Genomic DNA, 22,683 nt, shown 5'->3' with positions numbered 1-22,683 from the left:
TGTTAGCTTGTGAGAAAAAAATTGCAGGGGTGTTATCACCTGCCATGATGACCTTTATAATCTCAGAAGAGAGCTCAATGGCATCAAACATAGAATATAGAGAGAGCTACCCATCTATGGATGGGTTTGCCTTTGCTGCCCCTGTCTTTCTCACACGCATGCACACACACACATGCGCACACACATGTTCTCACAAGTGTAACACTCTGTCATAACCTATTCAGAGCCTAAATCTAGAAGCAACGATTATTTATTAACAGATTCCAGCTCCAGAGTACAACATCCTCCTAGATGCCCCCAGTAAAAGCACATATCGTGAGAAAGAACTGCTTTGACTCATCAGACGCCTCTGTCTATACCAGCCTGCATTCATGCCTTTCGTGAAGCATGAGCCTAACCTGAATCCCACTGGACAAAAGTCTTATTCAATAAAGGTTCAAGAATAAGGGAAAGCATGAAGACCAGAACTCCCACAGGTGAAGCTATGTTAGTCTGTGCTAAAACAACAACAGAAACTTTTAGTACCTATAACAGATAGGTAGCCGTGTTGGTCTGCCATAGTCAAAACAAAAAAATTCCTTCCAGTAGCACCTTAAAGACCAATTAAGTTAGTTCTTGGTATGAGCTTTCGTGTGCATGCACACTTCTTCAGATACACTGAAACAGAAGGGTCTGGTAACTTCTGTTTCAGTGTATCTGAAGAAGTGTGCATGCACACGAAAGCTCATACCAAGAACTAACTTAGTTGGTCTTTAAGGTGCTACTGGAAGGAATTTTTTTGTTTTAGTACCTAAATAGCTAACTATTTTTAAAATGTTGTAAGTCTTAATGGATGGGAGTCTCCACTTCATCAGATGCATGAAGTGTTATCCTCAGTTGGCAGGTATGCAAACACATGGGAAGGGAATGTAAAATATGGGTTTAAATAGTAATGAAATACAAATATTCAGAGGGAATTCATGCAAAAAAAAGAAGCAGTGACCATTCACTGATCATACAGCAGTAATTGGTGACAATGTGTCTTGTCCACATTGCTAAATGAATTAAAACCTGTTGTGTTGAATTCATTCTCAGGTCACATCCAGGCTTGCAATGTGACCACATACCTGCCAAGACCTGCAGCAAGGGAACGAGCCCCATAGCAATCTTATTGCCAGTGGTCCTCAAGCTCAGTCAAGACATTCTAATTTTATTGTGCATGATAAATATTATTGTTGGCATCCATCTGTTTTGGGAGACAATGGAAGAGTGTGTCTTTGTGGGTAAAGTAAAACCGTTGGAGAATTACAGTGCCTGTAATGGCTGTAGAGACCAATAGGGGAGAGATATGTTTTGTTGCAGTTGGGGCGGATGAAGGTGTCCAGTTGTTCTGCTACTGATTTAGCATGGCATTTCTTGTCTCTGTGTTCCTCCCAGGGGTCATTCCTCTGGTCACTCTATGGATATGCAACCCGACTGTCACCAAGTACTGCGGTCATCTGCAAGGGATTCCCACACAGCAGGGTTGCTGCTGCCAGCTTTCATGTCTCATTTGCAGACAGCTTTGTAATGCAGAGTTGCTCTGCCAACAGGCCCGGTGCCTGAAGCTAGCTCCCTGTCCTTGGGGATCCTGCTGTCTTTCATTCTGTGGACATGACCAAACCTCCGTAGATGTTGTGTGAACGTGTTAGGAATGTGGGCTTGGAAGAGCACATCTTTGAGTCTCTGTGCGGCCATGTGATGCCCAAAATCTTCCTGATGCAATGCATGTGTGTGGAGGTAACGCTCTGCTTGTGCTGAGATACACCTCGCACCTGGCATGCAACAGTTTGCCAAGGAGCCTTGCGCCCACGCTCCCTGAACTTCTGCCTCTTGGCTAGAAAACAGGGTTTTCCCCCTGACCGTTTGTCCTCTCACAGATTTGGTTACTAGACATAATGCTTGGCTGGAGCATGACCGGGGACGCAGATGTAATCAAGTATCGGGGAACATTTTAGGGAAACACCTGCTGACACGTGTATTTTAATAATGCTGGAAATGTGCTTAGATGGAAATACGTCATGTTCAGAGTGGTTTTACTACTGTTTCCAATTGTTGACTTCTGCTGATAAAAGGAGCCTCTGCGGAACTAGTCGGCAGCCTGCTTGGAGCATGTTTGCCAGCTTGCTCCTGCACAGCTCACCTGCGTCCAACCTCCTGTCGTCCTCGTTATTCCTACAATGTGGAAGGTGTTGAGGCATTGCTCCTGGCAGTTATAAGGTGCCTATGACTCACTTCCAGAAAGCAGTGTGTTCAACCTGCAGGCCTGGCAGATCTTCATCTTGGCATTGGTCGTTAGCAGCACATTCTTCCATACCCTTTTGGAGAGGTGAGCCATTGCCATAACTGCCTTGCCAATACACTTTCCCAGCGCAGCGTTGATGGAGAAGTTGCTGGTTATGGTGGAATCCAGGTAGACAAAACCACCTACCACTTCAAGTGTGTTGCCACCAATGCTGATGCGTAGAGTGTTGCTGACATCCCAGCTCAGGGTGTTGGTCTTCATCAGGCTGGTGATAAGGCCAAACTCCCTGTAGGCTTGGGCAAAACACCTGATGATTCTCTGTAGAGCTTCCTCGGAGTGTGCTGTCAAGGTTGTGCCATCTGTAGACAACACCTCTTGGATAAGGACACACTGCACATTTTTCTTGGTGTGGAGATATGCCAGGTTGACCGGACCCCAGTGTTAAATATGTGCAGTAATTTTAAAACATGGCCATCTGCTTGTAAGGTCAGGGTGTACATGGAATGCGGCATGAGATGAACATCTGTGTCAAGTGCAAGAGCACAGCAGAAATGACTGTAGGGAGGAGCACAAGAGAACATCTCTACCATCTAGTGATGGCAGTTGTATAAACTCAAATATTCTTAGACAGAGTCATCTACCTTTGCTTCCATTTGAAGTGTTTTTTCTAGTTTGATTAAAGTCTTTCTAAAAGTCAGTTGAGGATAAAGTGTGTGTATGCATGCATATTCTCCTCTGGTGGCATTTACAAGCATTAGTGAATTAGGTTCTACCTTACTTCCTACCTAGGGACGTGGGTGGTGCTGTGGGTTAAACCACAGAGCCTAGGACTTGCTGATCAGAAGGTCGGCGGTTCGAATCCCCGCAACGGGGTGAGCTGCTGTCGCTCGGTCCCTGCTCCTGCCAACCTAGCAGTTTGAAAGCATGTCAGAGTGTAAGTAGATAAATAGGTACCGCTCCAGCAGGAAGGTAAACAGTGTTTCCGTGCACTGCTCTGGTTTGCCAGAAGCGGCTTAGTCATGCTGGCCACATGACCCAGTAGCTGTACGCCGGCTCCCTTGGCCAATAAAGCGAGATGAGCGCCGCAACCCCAGAGTCGGCCATGACTGGACCTAATGGTCAGGGGTCCCTTTACCTTTACCTACTTCCTACCTAGTGAATTATTCATCTGTTATACAGATGGTAAAGACACCTTTGGATAAACCAATCTTTATTGTAAGTCAAGAAGCACTGGGGATAGATCTCATACCTTCTAAAAGTTCATTCAGCATCATTTCATTGGTAGCAAACACTTTTCCATGATAGCTTTCACATTGTCACATTTGTCAGCACCTCTGGTTTTCTTACCTTCACACCTTGAGCCATCGCAGGGAGATCTTTGGCACCACCGAACCTCAGAGCAAACATAACAGTTTTCAATTGAGACAGTTCCTACATTTAAAGGCTGAGTCAAACGTTAAGTAATATTGTGATACAAATGCTATATAGCTCTACATCTCTATCTATCTATCATCTGTCTGTTTCCTGCCCTTCCTCCTGAAGGAGCTCAGGGCAGCAAACACATCCACAATAATAATGAAAAGCATTCTAAAACAGTTAACACCTTTCAAAACAGGTTCAAGTTAAAAACATTCTAAAAATAGTTATAGTTAAAAGCCTACTTTGTACATATATGCAACTTCCACAGTAACAGTAAAAGTTCATTGCATGCTAAAAAGCACCATAGATATCACTAGCAATAATTCTCATGTATGTGATTATGTGTAAATACAAAAAGACAGCAGTGGGCTAATCAGTTATGTAACTTTATAAGATGCAAGCTGAAGTTGCTGACAGTAATAAGGCTGGCGTATGATGTACTGTGTAGCTTTGAAATAATGAGTCATCGTCACCCACATGTCTCCAGAGACATTATTTGGAGCAGAGCAATGACACTGGTTTCAATTATAAGCTTACTAGAAGGCAGTGGTAAAATGTAATTATGGGGCGCTGAAGTCATTAGACTGAAGACTGTGGATGGAAACTCCCAGGAAAGCAGAGAATTAGGTTTTTCCAATTAGAAACTTTAGTGTTTTAGGAATTTCCACTCCCCCTTCTTTCAGTAGTCCAGAGCATTTTGTTGGGATACATCTGTCTCTAGAGACAATGGAGTACTCATCTGGGATTGAAGTCAAACTGCTGCATTTGCAGCCCCAAATTGACCTCCCCAAGGCACAAGCTTGGGTAGTGTACAGTGGTGCCCCGCAAGACGAACGCCTCGCAAGACGAAAAACCCGCTAGACGAAAGGGTTTTCCGTTTTGGAGGCGCTTCGCAAAACGAATTCCCCTATGGGGTTGCTTCGCAAGACAAAAAAAACTTGCATCCCCCCACGGGTTTTTTTTCGCTTTTTTCGCCCTTTTCTTAAGCCGCTAAGCCGCTTATCAGCTGTTCCGCTGATAAGCCGCTTAACAGCTATTCGCTGGAAGCCGCTTGACAGCTGTAGCGCTAATCCGCTAAGCTGTCAATGGGCTTGCTTCGCAAGACGAAAAAACCGCTATACGAAGAGCCTCACGGAACGGATTAATTTCGTCTTGCGAGGCACCACTGTATATGGGAGGTCCTGAGCTGCCCAGACAACAAGAACCCTCTCTCGGCCTCGCTGATGTGGCCCAGTTCTATGGATGGACTTCATCAGCAGCATACATATGATCCCCTCCTTCACATTTTTTCAGGACACGCTGACACTATTTTTCTCTTCTGGTTTGTATTTAGATAACATTTTTATGTTATGAAACATGTGTCTGCTTCTATAAATTTAATGTCAGTATTTTTAATGTTCATGTTTTAGGCTTTTTTATTTTAAGCCACTTGATGGTGATATTGATGATGATGATAAAAATAACAATGCACTTCTTTGTAATTCACAATCCTGCATTTGGTTCATCAGAACTTGATTTGGTAAAATACTTCCTTATTTCTGGCATGCATCATATTTGTTTTCAGCTATCTTGATTTACTTGCTTTTATGTTATCAAGATAATGCCATTTCTAAAGACTGGTCATTCGTTCTTCTTTTTCTCCATCCTTTTGGCAACCAAATTAAGGTTCAGCCGGTGCTATTCCTTCAGCTCTTCTCTTCCCTGCCTGCTCCTTTTGAGCATGGTTCCATGTAACACCTGAGATGTTGGTGAAGTGTTCCTAGAACCGTTAAATATGTTGCTGCAGTCTAAATCTCTATAGTCAGTCACGTGGTTTGCAAGAATAATATTCATTGTCTCTTCCTTTCCAGATTGAAGATGTCATTACAAGAATGCAAGATGACAAAACAGGTGGTGTGCCCATCCGAACAGTCAAGAGCTTTCTGTCAAAAATCCCCAGTGTTGTCACAGGTATGTATGCTGTTTGAATTGTAACACGTTGCCATTCAGTTTGTTTCAAATCATAATAGTAGGAAGAAATAGGAAGTCAGAGCACTGGACCATCTTAACTCAGTACTATCCACGATAAGGGTGGCTGATTTGTAGCCCTAGCCATGTGGTTCGACTACAATTCCCATCATCCCTGACTACTATGATAATGAAGATTTTAAGTTCTCCTGGGACTTTCAAGCTCATCTGCAGTCCCCAAATACTAAGTGCATAATGTAGGCCAGGGTCAACCAAAGTGGACATCAGTCCCAGGCAGCATGGCCAATGGCCAAGGATTATTGGAGGATTATATGTTCAACAACATCTGGAGGACACTTGTTGACTATCATTTATGTAGCTATATATACGGGGTATGAGGGCATGAAATTCATGTTGACAAACTTTGTATCTGAATGTCCTTTGGTTAAAAAAAACAAGTGATTCATCTCTTTTGAGAATGTATCCCATCAGCTCAAGTGAGAAAGACACAAGTCAAGATGACTTAATGTATATTTAGCTAAGAAAAGGGATTGCTTATCTTCTTGTTTAATATTCATGGGCTTTATTTAAGCATTGGAGCTAGCCATCACTGTTCCTTAGGAGGACAAGGAAGGAAAGAGAAGACAATCATTTCTAAGCTGATTATACTTATCCTTATGCATGATCAGGCTTCCTGAAAATGGGTCTTTTGCATTCCTCGGAATAGCTGCAGTAAGGATTTTCTTGGCATTAAAAATGCTATCACAACCTGTTTGTTCTATAGGGTCAAGATGATTCCCGACAGCACAGTTGATATGCTGCACTGCATTTTGTACTGGCGAAACTGTGATTCTTCCCCATATATTTTCGGGTGGGAATTTTAGACTTTGGGCTTAAGGGTCTTAAAAGGGCTTTTCTCCAACTTTAGACGTGTAATGTGTACTACTAGTCTACTTACTTCAAAGTTTGATAAACCAACCCTTGTGCAATTGGGGTGCCCTCCTCCTCATTCTACTGAGACATTTACCTCAAAGTCCTATCTGAGTAAGTCACTGTTGAGCCCATAGGTTGACACTGTGGTTGCTGTGTGGAAAGCAGTGTCACTGGCACTTATTGTCTACATTATGAGGTGACCAACAAACATAAATAATAAATACTATGTGAGTTATGCTGCTGTCAAAGACTTAAAAGCAGGACTTCTAAAAAAATTGGTAGCCCTACTTGACTTTCCTCGTTTGTAAATCCCACCTCTGACCATAGGCAGTGGTGGCTGGGTCTGATGAGAACTGCAGTCCAACACCACCTGGAAGGTCACAGATTGACCACCTTTAGTTGGCAGTAGAGAAGAGCAGTCCATGTAGCTAAGGGAAGGCTTTGTGAAGGAGAGATTCATAGAATCCTGCCATTTACCATCTTGTTGTCTTTGCCCTGACCTTCACTTAAGCAAACAGTATGCTTTCTTTCTAGAATCTAACCCCAGCCTGTTACACCTCCTTCAAATAAAATGTATGTAGAGGAGCTGCTGTGCCCATGAGTCAAAACATGACTGCGATGGTGGTGACTTAATGAGTTCCTATATATAGTGGCAGAAAGGAAATGAGAAAGCAGACCGTGGTATCTCATCCAAGATCAATTGTAATAGCTCAAGATGCTCATGTAACCCCCTTAGAGTGTGTAATCTTAAAATTCATGGGACTTTCTTTCTCAACAGCACACTCCGGTGTAGAAGTAAACACGATGAATATTTATGTATACTTTCCCTAAATGCTCTCTGTACTCCACATAAATTGTCTCACTAGCAGGCCAAAATGATTGTTTCGGAATATAGCTAAGGGGCTGAGACTGAAAGATTGCAGCTTGCTTAAGGCCAATCAGCGGCCTGTTGTCTTTGGGGCTGATATCCAGCTCATTAAATAATGGTGTCTGTACTTGGAACCGGTGGTCTAATTGCTGCCTACAAAGCAGGATTTGAAACCAGATTAGACCAAGATTTCCAAGGGAAAGCGGAAGCTGGCTGCATGAAGGGAGGACCAGGGAGGAAGCATAACAGTGCACAGCTCAGTCTCATAGCCATAGTTCAGGGTGTACCAGCCTGAGATTGTTACCTCTCAACCAAGCCAGTGAGTTCATGGCTGGATGGAGATTTGAATCAAGTCTATCCCCCCCTTTTTATTATTAAGTAACAAATACTACATAAAAATGAACATAAAAGCTAAGACCAGAGAGGTAGAAGCCGGAGGTTTACTAATACTACATAAAAATGAACATAAAAGCAAAGACCACAGGGGTACAAGCCAGAGGTTTACTAGCAGCATCTAGCAGTAATCCTAAATCCTGTATTAATATTGGTTTTGCTTCTGCATCCCAAGTTCACCTATCATCCCTTCTAGACAATTCATAACTGTGATGTACAGATAGACAGGTATTATTCAAGATTGATGACCAAGGCTATCCATAATTTAGTTCTTCCTCCACAGTCGGAAAAAATGGGTTTGGAAAGGTATTGATAGTTCTTCTTTATATCTGTGAAGGTTATGAAGTCAGCTTATTTAAAGGTAAAGGGACCCCTGACTATTAGGTCCAGTCGTGGCTGACTGGGTTGCGGTGCTCATCTCACTTTACTGGCCGAGGGAGCCAGTGTACAGCTTCCAGGTCATGTGGCCAGCATGACTAAGCCGCTTCTGGCGAACCAGAGCAGCGCACAGAAACGCTGCTTACCTTCCCGCCGGAGTGGTACCTATTTATCTACTTGCACTTTGACGTGCTTTCAAATTGCTAGGTTGGCAGGAGCAGGGACTGATCAACGGGAGCTTACCCCATCGCTGGGATTCGAACCGCCAACCTTCTGATTAGCAAGTCCTAGGCTCTGTGGTTTAACCCACAGCGCCACCCGTGTCCCTCAGCTTATTTAACTAGGGGCTCTTAACCACTGCACTTAGTGTGCAGATTTTGCTCATCTGCCTCAGGGCATTAAATACTGTGAAGGTTCTTTAGAAAGGATGTTTCCAGCACTTGGGGGGGGGGGAATAATAATAAAAAAAGAGTACTAAATATTGATGAAAAGGCTGTGGGTGCCAGTAAAAAATGGCTGCTATGGACCACAAAGAAAGAGGTGCTAGTGCTTTGTACCAGTGAGTACTATCACACACAAAAAGCACTGGATGCTTCTATATGTCGGATCAACATTTTAATTTTTAATGCTGCATACTCCCTTTTCACCTACTTCTCAGTTGGAAGATTGCGTTGGTCATTGTCATATTCATTTATACTGATCCTTCAGACTTCCCCATCCCCCTTTCCCCCTATTAGAGATTTCTTTTATCTTGTCTTCCTCTGTACTTTCAGGTCTCTGAGGCCTGCACACCAAAAGCTGAGGATGACTATGACACCTAGAAGAGATGAGACATAGCATACAGTGAACTGAAAATTCAACATTTCCATTGTTCCATGGCAATAGTGGGCTGTGATACAATTTAAGAAGTCACTACCTCAGCTTTTAAAACATTTAGAGGGAAGGGTAGTGTTTCATTTCTGAGTTTATGATTTCCTCTCAGTCAGAGGGAGGAAAGGAGAACCAAAAACAGATGACGTGGACTGGGGGGAATGGAGAAATAGAAACTACCATTTTGATCCTTCAGGCAAACAAAGATAACCAGTTAGTTCTTGACTCTGCCAGATTATCCCCAATATTTAGAGAAGAAATAAAATGTAGAATAAAGACCTGTGTGTCAGCTTTAGTCAGGTAGCACTTAATAATATTTTACTCTCAAATCAAATAGACCAATTCCCATTGGCAATAATGCTCAAGTTCTCCAGATATATTGCTGTCAGCATAGGAAACATACGTATTAAAAGGAAACTCAGAACTTTTAAAAGAGGATCTCTCTGGATTGTTTCACATGGTGGGTAGGAAAACCAAGCCCTTTGCCTATTTGCATATGTTAATTATTACCCTTTATTTCAAAAATGCCAGCTAAGTGAGCGTAACAGAACATGTGAGTGACTTGATCAAGATGTCCACAGAAATGGAGGGCAGGCTTAGTGCACCGATGTGACGATGTGGAGGGTGGACAAGAAGTATGGTCCACTCCTGTTTCAAACCAACACTGCCATATGTAAGAGTAATAATAATTTTATTATGTATACCCCACCCATCTGGCTGGGTTGCCTCGACCACTTTGGGTGGGGCTTGAATGCATGGATGTGGTTCAAGCTGAAGGCTAAGGCACAGAGGCAGGAAAACATACAGCACAATGTCATCAAGGCATAGAATATGTTTTGGTAGGTTTTTCAGGGGAAAGGAGAACGTAATCAGGATATGCCTTTGTGTATACCAGCAGCCAACTAGTCATTGCTTACTACAGTGGTACCTCAGGTTACATACACTTCAGGTTACAGACTCCGCTAACCCAGAAATAGTGCTTCAGGTTAAGAACTTTGCTTCAGGATGAGAACAGAAATCGTGCTCTGGCGGCGCAGCAGCAGCAGGAATCCCCATTAGCTAAAGTGGTGCTTCAGGTTAAGAACAGTTTCAGGTTAAGTAAGGACCTCCGGAACGAAATAAGTACTTAACCTGAGGTACCTCTGTATTCAGGCTGAGTTTAACTTCAGCCAGATGGTGAAAAACCAAATGCTTTTACTTAAAATGTGTTTTAATGCCAGACACTGTAAAGTCAAAGAAGCTGGAAATAAACTGGCGGTATCTGATGCAACAGAAAGCCCACTGCCATTGCTGTTCGCTGCCCAAGAACAAATGATTACAGTGCTTTGGGGCAGGAACCACATATAGTTGTGCTGTGTGTACTGTGATTATGCAACAATCTGATTTGGAACACAGAAACTCCCTTCTTACTGTTAATGCCTTAAGATGGGTGTATTTCCTGATCCTAATTCTCCCCTGGTGACCCTGCTGAACTGTGGTGCATCTCTCATAAAATGTTCATCTAATTGGCTCCCATGTGACAAAGCTGGTGTCAAACCACTGTAATTCCAGCTGTGTGTCCTGCGGGTACTAGTTCCTCAAGGATAAGGGTTTACAGCAAGGGCTGTTGAAAAATGAACCCTCTAATGGTCTTAGAAACCGTAGGCTTTCAAGTTGGGTATTAAACAAACAAACTATGTCACAGATGCAGAAACATCTTGAGCAAATTGAATATGTCTAAGAAAAAAACCCCCAATTTAAGCATTTCCTAAAACATTTCAGTGTCTTTCAAAACAACAAGTCTAGGCAGTATAAATCTAGATTGAAAAGGCTTCTGGAGAGCATATTAAGCAGGCTTCCTCAAACTCGGCCCTCCAGATATTTTGAGACTACAGTTCCCATCATCCCTGACCACTGGTCCTGCTAGCTAAGGATCATGGGAGTTGTAGGCCCAAAACATCTGGAGGGCCGAGGCTGAGGAAGCATGATATAAAGGGATGCGTGCTTATTCTTTAGCCCAGTTGTGCTGAGCAGCTTTCCTGAGCAAGATCAAGCAAGTTCAGGGATTGCATAGCTTCCTTTCTCTCAAGACTTTCCCAAGGAATTTCTCTGACTTGAATTCTGTGGATTAGCTGAGGAACTGCACAGTTCCCCGGAGCTTTTAAAATCAGCCTTTGTGGGGGTGGGGGTAGTTTGCAGAGTGCTGTCTGAGCTGTGATTAATATCCAGGACAAAAAAACAAACAAACCAAAAAACCCACCCAGAGAAATACATTTGACCATGGTGCTGTCAAAGGAGGTTCATCTGGACTTCTCTTTCATGGCATTTCGGAAACTGGTGAAAACAGCAATATGAAATACAGTATAACATTACAGTTAAAAACCTATCTGTCACATAACCCCTTACTTATTCAGAAGTCCTGGAGAGTGAGAACCGCCACTGGCTGATGGTGAAAAATAGGCAAAGTAGGCACCAGCCAATATTCAGTGGCTGGGATGGGCTGGGGAGTGGCATTGCTAAGAAGGCTCTCTAGCACAGTGTTTCCCAACCTTGTGTCTCCAGCTGTTTTTGGACTACAACTCCCATCATCCCTAGCTGGCAAGACCAGTGGTGAGGGATGATGGGAACTGTAGTCCAAAAACAGCTGGAGACCCAAGGTTGGGAAACACTGCTCTAGCAGGTCGCAGGCCTCCTGACATCAATTGATGTTGGCAGAAGTAGCCAACTGCAGCACCCAGGCAGGGCAATATTGGGAGAACAACTTTATTTTTCCTATTTATTTCAATGGATGTTAACTGAATTTAAATCTTAAAATTTAAGGTTGGTGGTTGTTTTCATTGGCTCCAATTGATTTTTTAAAATGGTGTCTTAAAATACTGCATCATTTATTCAAACAATTAGACTAAATCCTATATATGATACTTGCTTGTCTGTGCTTTCTGTTTCTTCGTGTGCATATTTGTCGATAGAGGCACAAGCTGCCTTCAAACTGAGCCACTCTCTTGTGTTAGGAGCACAAGTTAGCTGAAGTTCCAATCACAGCAAACAGACAGCACTTATCAGCTATGCATTTCACACTACAGCATATCCCTCCTGACATCAGTAAAGGCTTCTGTTTCAGGGTCCAAAAGTTCTTTCTCCCTCAGTCCTGGAATCAAATGGAGGAGACTGTAATCAAAAGACAGAAGTTCGGGACTCTTGACCTTGAACAGGGACTCAGGTTTTTAAGGAGGAAGCTCTTACAGGTAAATTAGTCCATTGAGCCATCTTCCTGTTTTCTTTCCCCCCTCAGTTAAGGGAAAGATTATACCTGCTCTTTAGCCATGACACTTGGGAGACCTGCAGTGTCCAATTAGGGTGAGCAAGGAGAAGGAATTCCTGACTCCTCCTCCTCCTCTACATCCAGTGCCTTCTTCCTATTTTGCCCAGCTACATGGCAGCAATTTCAGTATAGAGTAGTTTTACTGGGTCATATCCTTAGCATCTCCTCAGAAATCCTACATGGAAATTCATGTCCAAGTTATTCATCGAAATTCATTTTCATTTCTACCTATTTTATCTGTTACAATATCTGTCTGGCTGTCATTTCTTTTTATACATGCTTGGTTAGGGCTGCCATTTCAGGAGAGTGGAAGCTCCTTTCCTTTAATTGCACACACACACGTATATTTTTCAGGTCTCAGTCTCATTACTGCTTGGGAAGATCTACTGCAGGCATGGGGAGCTTCTGACCCACAAGGCCGTCCCCCCCGCACTGCCCTCCCCAGCCACATTCATACAACATCCTTTGCAGGGCAGGTAAAGCCACAACTGCAAAGAAGCATGTGGGCATCTTAAAGTCTAATTCCTCCTCTGTAAGCGGGGCTTGCATTTGGTGCCCTTTAAGTCCCACTGTGATTCGTGTTAGCTGGGTGCACCTGGCCACAAGCAGAGTTTGCAGTGCCGGATGCAAGTGCAACTTCTGAGCACCTGAGTGGAGCAACTCCATGAAAAAGAACACTTGTCCATTGCAGCCCGGCTGAAATTCAAACTGGTTTGTAAACAGAAAACGTTTCAATCAAAGCACACAGGCAGAGGAGCATTTTTCTTTTGTAGACTGGCTTTTATTCAAGGGAGAGACTTCATCTGACATCATAGTGATGTCATCTGACATCATAGTGATGTTATCTGACACCATGGTGATGTCATCTGACAGGTGGGTGGCCTGGCCCACGTATCAAGATGGACCCCACAGAGTGGGATTAGCATTTGGCCCACGGTTAGATTCACATACCCCTGTCCTACTGGCTTGCCATACTAAGCTATACACAGGCCTGTGCACTGCTGTAACGGGGACAGCAAAAAAATCAAAATGAAATTAAAAAGCTAGAAGATTGTTCTTTTAAAAAAACAAAACCCCTCTCTAATATTTTTGTTACTGATCATTTCTTTCTATCTACTGAATACTAATGAAGCAATTAGGCCCCATCAGAAGTGTGACTGTTTTCACTGGAGCAATGAATGAATTTTAACTGAGCGTATACGTACATAGCATTTATACATGGCTTTCAGAAACCCCTTATTGAAAAGTCTATTACCATCAAATTATTGGGTTTTGAACAAAATTATATTTCTCTCCAAATTACTACAGCTACTGATCAAATAGAGCAGATTAAAGCTGTTTCTTAAGTGGCATTTAAATCCATTTGTGTAGTTCAAGTGGGACCCAAACAATCTCACACACGCACAGAATAAACCAGTTTTGCTAATGCATGGGTCTTCTTTCCTCTCCTCACATAATGTAAGTATGGCAGTCTCTGTGCCCCGTAAATAAAACAGGCAATGGTACTAATCATGTGGCTGAGATCTCTCCACCCAACCACCCCTCACTAAAGACACTGCTTTTGGCTTTTGCTGTTGGGATGGCACCCCACAGCATGGGAGACTTGAATTTAGCAAAACAACTGAACTGACCTAGAGACTCACCTCTATCATTCTACCCCAAGATCTAGGATGGCCACTTAAAAGGTAAAGAGACCCCTGACCATTAGGTCCAGTCGCAGACGACTCGGGTTGGCGTTCATCTCGCTTTATTGGCCGAGGGAGCCGGCGTACAGCTTCCGGGTCATGTGGCCAGCATGACTAAGATGCTTCTGGCGAACCAGAGCAGCACATGGAAACACTGTTTACCTTCCCGCTGGAGTGGTACCTATTTATCTACTTGTGCTTCGTGCTTTTGAACTGCTAGGTTGGCAGGAGCAGGGAGCGAACAATGGGAGCTCAACCCATCGCGGGGATTCAAACAGCCGACCTTCTGATCGGCAAGCCCTAGGCTCTGTGGTTTAACCCACAGAGTAAGTGGATGGCCACTTACACCTCACCAAAAAAGAAGAGTCAATGCATTGCTACAAAGGAGGATGCTAATTTGCCAAAAGTTTTCATAGCTTCATGTACATGTAGAGCTGTATATAATTTGAGAAGAAATACATATCATATGTGAAAAAGACGGTGAACAACAGGCCAATGCATCTGCTAGATCTGTTGTCCATGAATTAATGGTTTTTGGACCACATCAAAGCCATTTATGGTTTCCCTTCTTAAGCTCTTTTTCTTTAAAACAGGCTTGGGCTGGAAAGCCAGTGTTCGAAACTCCCATTGTTCTAGGTGCATTTTGTGACAGGGAATTTAGCGCAAGCAGTTTATGAGCTCTGGGCACAGTATCGAGCCTAAGATTTCAAATTAAAACTGCAGAATGGAAGCAAAGGAAGACCTTTTTTTGCCTCCCCACTTCCAGCTATTCTCTGAAGACTCAAGAAGGGACCCTCATAAGAATATGGGGTGGGGGGCAGGCAGGGGAAGGACTAGACCAAGTGAAAAATGAACATAATATTTTAGCTGCAGTTCATTCATATTCAGCTTTGTATTCTTGTTATAAAAAAAGCACGCCTAGACATTCCGTTGTTGCGCCCATAACCTAGGTTTAAGGTGCCATTTAGCTCCCAGCTTTCATGTCTCAGTTTCTAACACTGCTTCAAGCAGAGGGCCCATTCAAACAATGGACTGTCCTTTTACCATCCTTCTGACAATAAACTGCCCTTTGTAAAGTAGGACACATAGAAACCCCCTGCCAAGATCCTACAGCCGGGGTAAGGAACAACATCTGGTCCGCAGGCTGGATCCTGAGCTCCTGCACTCCCTACAGGGCATTTTAAACTCAGATTAAGATCCTTGCCAAAAGCAGAGACTGACTGCACTAGGGAGTTCATGGTCAGGAACACCATAGCTCAGCTGATCCCAACAGGGCTTGTGGACACTGGCAGCTGATCGGCACTGACAGCAAGCCCCATTTGTCAAGGGACAAGCAGGAGCGCGCTTTAAGACTCCCAATAGCTCCTTTGCAGCTGCATCTTCACTTGCCCCATACCTGATGTCACAAGCGGTGTGACTGGGGGCAAACAGGCCTTCTGGGCCAAAACCTAATTTGGTTGATAGGTGGCTCCCCATTGCCCTCCTACTGCATCAATGGTCAATTACTTCAACATAAAAATGGGTACTGTTCCATCTGTCATGATCAGTGCTTTAAAAAAAATGTCTAGGGGTTCTCTCATTTTGACTCAAGACAATCACCATTTTATAGTTCACATCAGGAAAAATAAATACATTAAATTTGACAAAAGTACAAAGATTCACCAAATGTTTAGGGGTCTGCGTACCCCCAGAAAAAAAGCACTGGTCATGATGGTTCTGTCCTCTTCTGTGTTTATTTGTAGTTATCTCCTTCCAGGGTTTACGTGCCTCGTTACTGGGCGCTGACCCATTGTTGAGCATGCAGTGATTTCTAATTTACAGAACTTCTGGGTTTTAAATTTGCTCCAGATCTGAAACACAACTAGAACTAACAAATGCTGCCTTGGTGGTGAAGATCCAAGTAAGAACTGTGTACCAATTCCTTTGTGTGTGAATATATGCAGCATGGTATCAGATAATGCGAAGCACTGGCAGAAAACAATATTAACATCTCCACTGTGCCTTAGCTGTTCAAATAATTTATGTATGCTGGACTCTGATGTGTCTCTGTACAAAGAAGGTTAAGTCCATAAATAAGCCATATAGAGAAAGAACAGAACACACTTTGATTAAGAATTGTGGCTGTGATGTAGAGTAAGGAGACAAACCTTTGAGTCTTTATCAGTGATCTATATGAGCTAAGTCCTTAAAGAGAAAGGGAGATTCCTCTTGAGATTTTCTGCTATTTGATCTTCCTTCAATTGTGAAGCAGTTACAATTACTATAGCCTGTTTCTGGAGGTGGGGGGAAGAAAAGGGGGGCAGTTCATCTCGTGCGCGGAATGGCGCGGAAGGCATTGTGATCACTTAATGATGTCCCAAGGGAACTACATTCCCAGCGGAGGCCCTCGCAATCTCAAGGTACACTGTACAGCCACTGTAGGTGGAAATCTGCTTTGGCAAAGCTTTGCCATTTCCCTAACACTTTTCCTCCCAGGATATTCTTTCGATACATCAATTTAGCATGCATGGCTTTGTGACCATTTGAAACAAGGATTTACCACCTCTGCATTGCAAAGCGCAGATAGCTTTCAAATTAGCTTTGTGAGCGTGTGTTTACCAAAAGTGCACACACATATGGTGATTTGCAATGTAAAGGGTTTTATCAGCACAAGCTTGTGATGGATGTGTGATTGATGTGTTGCTAAACTGTAAGTGAGATATGTACGTCAACACATAGGCATATTTGCAAAACCTTCCTGCTGTGCTATCATGTCTTTGGATAAGAAACATGGAGAGCATAAATGAACAGGGTGGGGGTGCTCAGGAATGCATGGCAGTGGTGGAGAGCAGCCCTTGTCAACCTGGTGCCCTCTAGGCTGGAAAACATTGGTGGGCTGATAGATAAAGGCTGGTGTAGAGGCATAGAATCTCAAAGAGGAAAATATTCAATGGCTTCTAACAATGGCCTAGAGCAGTGTTTCCCAACCGGTGTTCCGCGGCACACTAGTGTGCCGCCAGGCGTTGCCTGGTGTGCCGTGGGAGGGAGGCGGGCGAGTCGGGCGGCGAGAGGCGGGGCGGCGGCGGCGAGGAGAGGCCGCCCAGCACGGGGCTCTCGCCGTCTGCCTGCCTGGCTGCCTGCCTGACGTGCAAACCCCCGGTGCAGGCGCCCCGCTTGTTGACACAGGAGGGGAGGGGGGAGAGGAAACGCTGATGGTGCCGCTGCTCCTCGGCGGCGGCTCCTCCTCTCAGCCCGCCCTGCCTATATTTGCACCAATCCCCGCCCACTAAAGCCTTCGCGCCTCCCAATGGGAAGCCTTGCCGGGCGGCGGCCTCTGCTGCCTGAGAGTTCTAAAGCCACGCCCACTTTCCCAGAGACTGGCGGTTCTGAGGGATCCAGGGCAGGGCCGGCGTGCGCGCGCGCTTCTTGCTGCCCGGGCGCTTGCCCTAATCCCGCCTTCCCTGGGAGGGAGGGACGGTGGTGGCCGCGAGCGTCCGGGGCGGGGCGCGCGCTGGCTCTCCCTGGCGGCCCCCGTGCCTGGCGTTCTATCAGTGCACCTCCTCTCTCTTTCCCCACCCATCCTCCACGTGCTGCGCTCTAACCCGGAGTTAGAAGCGAATTAGAACACGCCCCCCGTGTGTGGTGTGTGTTTTTTGCTGCTCCTCTTTTTTTAGGGCTTTTTGGCGGCTTTTGGGACGGCGTCGAGGGGTGGCGCCCACGCTCCTTGTGCGCCCGCCCCGGAGGCTCGCATGCGCGGTAGTGCTAGAGGAGGAGAGAGGTGGGCATGGCGGCTGTTTTGGAGCTGTTGCTGCAGGACGAAGTGGCAGCCAGCGCTGTCGTGCGGTGGCTGAAGGCGAGCCAGAGCCCCTGCGCCGTGGAGGTAAAACGCGCAGCGCCGCCCTTGCTTCACCCAGCCCTCGGTTCGAGCGGGAAGTATCCGGGAAAACGGAGTTGATGCCGGCCTTCAAAACTCTGCGCTCCAAAAGGGAGGCGGGAGGAAAAAAAACAGGTCGCCCACTTGAGGTTTCCTCCTCTGGCGGGATGCTAAGTGGGAAGCTGCAGCCTTCAGGCCTGCGCTATGTGAACTCCTGAAGGGCTCTTGCGGTAGCTTTTCGGGAGCCCAGGTGTATATATGTGCCCCCCTGAGGGAGCCCTTCACTGAACCTGAGAACCCTGCTGTGGAGTTGGTGGGACTGAGTTGCTGTGCGCCCTTACGAATCCTTCCCAAATGCAGCTTTAATGATTCAGAAACAAGACCTACAGAATTCGTTGGAAGTTACTATTTTTTAATTTTTTTTTACATAAGTAAAAAGTGACCTTTCCCCATCTGGCATGGTGGTGTGCCTCGAGATTTTTTTCATGAAACTAGTGTGCCTTTGCCCAAAAAAGGTTGGGAAACACTGGCCTAGAGTAGTGTTCCTATACAGAATATGTAAACATAACCTGATCCTTAGATGTGCAGATGAGGCTGTCAAATGAGAAATGACCAATTTTCTTACTGTGGTTTCTCTGTCTGTCTGTCTGTCTGTCTGTCTGTCTGTCTATATCATCTATCTATCTATCTATCTATCTATCTATCTATCATCTATCTATCTATCTATCTATCTATCTATCTATCATCTATCATCTATCATCTATCATCTATCATCTATCATCTATCTATCATCTATCTATCTATCTATCTATCTGTCTATCTATCTGTCTATCTATCTATCTATCATCTATCTATCTATCTATCTATCATCTATCTATCTATCTATCTATCTATCTATCTATCTATCTATCATCTATCTATCTATCTATCTATCTATCTATCATCAATCATCTATCTATCTATCTATCTATCTATCTATCTATCTATCTATCTATCTATCTATCTATCATCTATCTATCTATATCATCTATCATTATCTATCTATCATCTATCTATCTATCTATCTATCTATCTATCTATCTATCTATCTATCTATCATCATCTATTTACCAAATCCATATCCAATCACTTTGAGAGGGGCAGCTTTCCTGCTAGGCATCTCAGATAATATATGAACTAAGGAAATTTAGAACAGCAATCTATAAAACCACATTTTTTAGATAAAAAAACACACATTGGCAATAAAATTAATAGATGGTAATACCCCATAATTCATTGACTTAAAACAGCACTCAGCCTAGTAAAACCATTCAAGTCACAGACATAATGTAAGATAAAATAGAACCAAAATTATAGCAGCCGGGCTGATTCTTAAATCATGGGAAGGCAGCAGTGAACAGGTAAGTTTTCCACCTCTTCTTAAAGGCCTGAAGTGATGGAGCCTGTGGAATCGCAAGTCCACAATCTCCACCCTCCAAAAAGCCCCCTCACTTCTGCCTGTCAACCTATTTGCTGTCACAGGCGGGGGTCACAAGTAGTCACAAGTAGGCTGATACGGGTGAGGGCAGCCCTTCAGGAAACCGAGTAATTTATATGGATCTCAAGAATTTTATCTGCACAGGCAAACACATAAACTGTCCTATTCTGCCAGTCACAAACTCATCATTTCTATACTGCATCTGCCTACAGCATCTTGTGATCAGTGTATTTATGGTCCCCCACCCTTCTGCCCACAAAAAGAGTGGAGACTTTTTTTTAGTTTAGTTTATTAAATTTATAAGTTGCTTCCCACAACAGACAGTTTTGAAGTGATTTTCAAAAACAGAATGCAGTGATACAGAAAAAACAACAACCAAGCATAACCAGAGTAAAAACATCCAGTCATTGCTTCTGCCCAAATTCCTGGGGAAACAAAATGAGTTTTTATGGTGCCAAAAAAGTGACAAAGTTGCCATCAGGTAGGCCTCTCTGAGGACAGCATTCCATGGACAGGGAGCTGCTACAGAAATGGCCCTATTCTCTTTTTTTGCTAACATCCTGACCCCCCCCCCCTCAGAGGTAGCACATAAATAAGAGTCTCACCTGGTGATCTCAGGGTCTTCTTGTTCTTTGGCAATCTGGATACACACATCCTTCCACAGTGGGGACATAGGTTTCTGGGCAGGAGTTGATCAAGGTGAGGGTTTGCGAAACATGCCTTCCTCTTAGCAAATTTCTCCATTTCGTCTTAAGTTTGAGCATCTTCAGAGTCCATGACACCTTTGGTAAAGGCTGCTGTCCAATTGGAGCGTTCACAGGCCAGTGTTTCCTAATTGTCTGTGTTTATACAACATTTTTTAAGATTGTCCTTGAGAGAGTCTTCAAGCCTCTTTTGTTGACCATCAGCATTACGCTGAAAGGCAGCCCTTTAGGTCATAGGGATCATGAGCTGCATAAGACTTCAAAAGTTGAAACCAGCACTTCGGATTTTGAGAGGCCCACACTCCTGGCTGTTTCATCTGCTGAACCAGATCAGTGCCAATATTATCACAAGTTATTTCTGTACCGTTGCACTCAAAAACACTATACAGTGGTACCTCGGGTTACAGACGCTTCAGGTTACAGACTCCGCTAACCCAGAAATATTACCTCAGGTTAAGAACTTTGCTTCGGGATGAGAACAGAAATTGTGCTCCAGCGGTGCAGTGGCAGTGGGAGGCCCCATTAGCTAAAGTGGTGGTTCAGGTTAAGAACAGTTTCAGGTTAAGTACAGACCTCCGGAATGAATTAAGTACTTAACCTGAGGTACCACTGTATACAATGCTAATTATTATTACAGGATAGGAACAGGAAATAAACAAGGAAAGAGCAAACTGCATGAACTCCCCTTCCTCAAATGTCTTCTTTCACTAGATCTGATAATTTCATTGTTCCTAATAATATTCTAGGAATACTTCCATTGAAAGGAGACATACAACTGTTTAAAACTAGTAAACATATAAAAGACCTGCCTTGCTCATTTTATGTTCTCATGCCTATGTTGCCCTATGAATGAGCCTGAACTTTTGGCCTTTGCAACAAAACATCCGGTGGTTGTTTCTTCCCACTGCAGAGAGACTTCTCCTAGCAGTAGCAGACTGCTGTAAATGCACATTAGATCAGTTTTCATATAAATTCTGTTTACGCTGAAAGGGCAAGCAGCATGTTGAAGTGTTAATGGCTGCTAATTCAAAATCAATGTGTCCACAGATGCCGGCAATCCACCTTAGCTAACACACACAGTATGTAGTACATATTTTAAATAAATAAATAAATAAAATAATGGAAAGTTTTAGAATCAGTGGGACTTTGGCTTTCTATTTTGTGTACAAGTCCACCATCTGGTGGCCAAGTTGCATAACTGTTTCTGGAATGGTGCTTTGCTGATGACATTTTTCTGCAGAGTCAAGTCCTTATTGCGTGTGTGTTTAGCAGAAGGGAAGTTTGAGAAATTCAGCTTTTGTGAATTGCTATACAGACTCATCAAGTCTGCACCTCCTGGACTAAGGTGCAGGTTGGGAATGTAGTTGTTAGAATGCAGGTTGGAATGTTGGATATTCTTAGTACTCCACACTTTGAATTTTGCAATGCTATTCTCAACTAAAACTGTAGGAAAATGTGTTTAGAAATCTGTAATTTAATAAATAATAATTTTGAGAAAATATATTCAAAAATATCTATTTGATACCAATTATCATGCAGATTTTGATTTATTTTTTTTAATGCCAATTAATGTGGAAACAGAATGGAACAGATTTATGAATGAAGGCATGTGAAAGTGAAATGAACTGGAAGCAGACTAGTGTATAGTATGAAATATATAAAAAATAAAATAAAAAAAATGTCCACAAAAGCTTATAACAAGAACAAACTTAGTTGGTTTCTAAGGTGCTACTGGACATTTTTTAATTTTTATATATATTTCTACTGCGTCAGACCAACACGGCTACCTACCTGAATCTAGTGTATAGTTGTTGTTGTTGTTGTTTAGTCATTTAGTCGTGTCCGACTCTTCGTGACCCCATGGACCAGAGAACGCCAGGCACCTCTGTCCTCCACTGCCTCCCGCAGTTTGGTCAAACTCATGCTGGTAACCTCGAAAACACTATCCAACCATCTCGTTCTCTGTCTCCCCCTTCTCCTTGTGCCCTCCATCTTTCCCAACATCAGGGTCTTCTCCAGGGAGTCTTCTCTTCTCGTGAGGTGGCCAAAGTACTGGAGCCTCAGCTTCACAATCTGTCCTTCCAGTGAGCACTCAGGGCTGATTTCCTTCAGAATGGAGAGGTTTGATCTTCTTGCAGTCCATGGGACTCTCAAGAGTCTCCTCCAGCACCATAATTCAAAACTAGTGTATAGTATGGTTAGCTAACTGGAGGCTCAGAGGCAATATTGCAGCCCCCACAAGTTTCCCAGAATAACTTGTGAACATACTCCCTAAAATGCATCAGAATCACATACTCGGATACTAATACATAAAGGACTCTTTAACAGAGGATTTGTGGTGAGCCACTGTCTTCTATCAGGGCCCCATTCCTTTGTGGGTCTTTTGTTGGGGGCCACACAATGGCCAATTTATAGATTTACGCAGAATTTGGGCCCCTTGAAGCTAGAATTCAGCAACGGTAATTCACTGGTTGTAGTCATGTTTCAGAGTCACTGTCTCAGATAACAATGCATACTAATAACTTGGGGCCCCCTCAGCTTCCTGCTTTCACCCAAATGCTCACTGCAGCTGGTGTGCAGGCATGAAAAAAA

At 43.8% G+C, this 22,683-nt stretch overlaps 1 protein-coding gene across 7 annotated transcripts in view; it reads left to right on the top strand.

Moving 5' to 3' along the window:
* RGS6 (regulator of G protein signaling 6) overlaps nucleotides 1–22,683 on the top strand; it is a 205,811-nt gene that overhangs the window by 110,533 nt on the left and 72,595 nt on the right. For all 7 annotated transcript variants that reach the window (XR_014163241.1, XR_014163242.1, XM_081890405.1 and 4 more), the window contains one exon: nucleotides 5,533–5,632. Coding sequence is in view for 5 of the 7 variants with exons in the window: in XM_081890405.1 (XP_081746531.1) it covers nucleotides 5,533–5,632 (100 nt within the window). In the remaining 2 variants the exon portion in view is untranslated. The remainder of the gene's footprint in view (nucleotides 1–5,532; nucleotides 5,633–22,683) is intronic.

The sequence above is a fragment of the Podarcis melisellensis genome, assembly GCF_964234715.1.
Source record: "Podarcis melisellensis genome assembly, chromosome: 1".
Lineage (NCBI taxonomy): Eukaryota > Metazoa > Chordata > Lepidosauria > Squamata > Lacertidae > Podarcis > Podarcis melisellensis.
The sequence above is the reverse complement of the archived record's forward strand: the minus strand, read 5'-3'. Positions and strand labels throughout refer to the sequence as shown.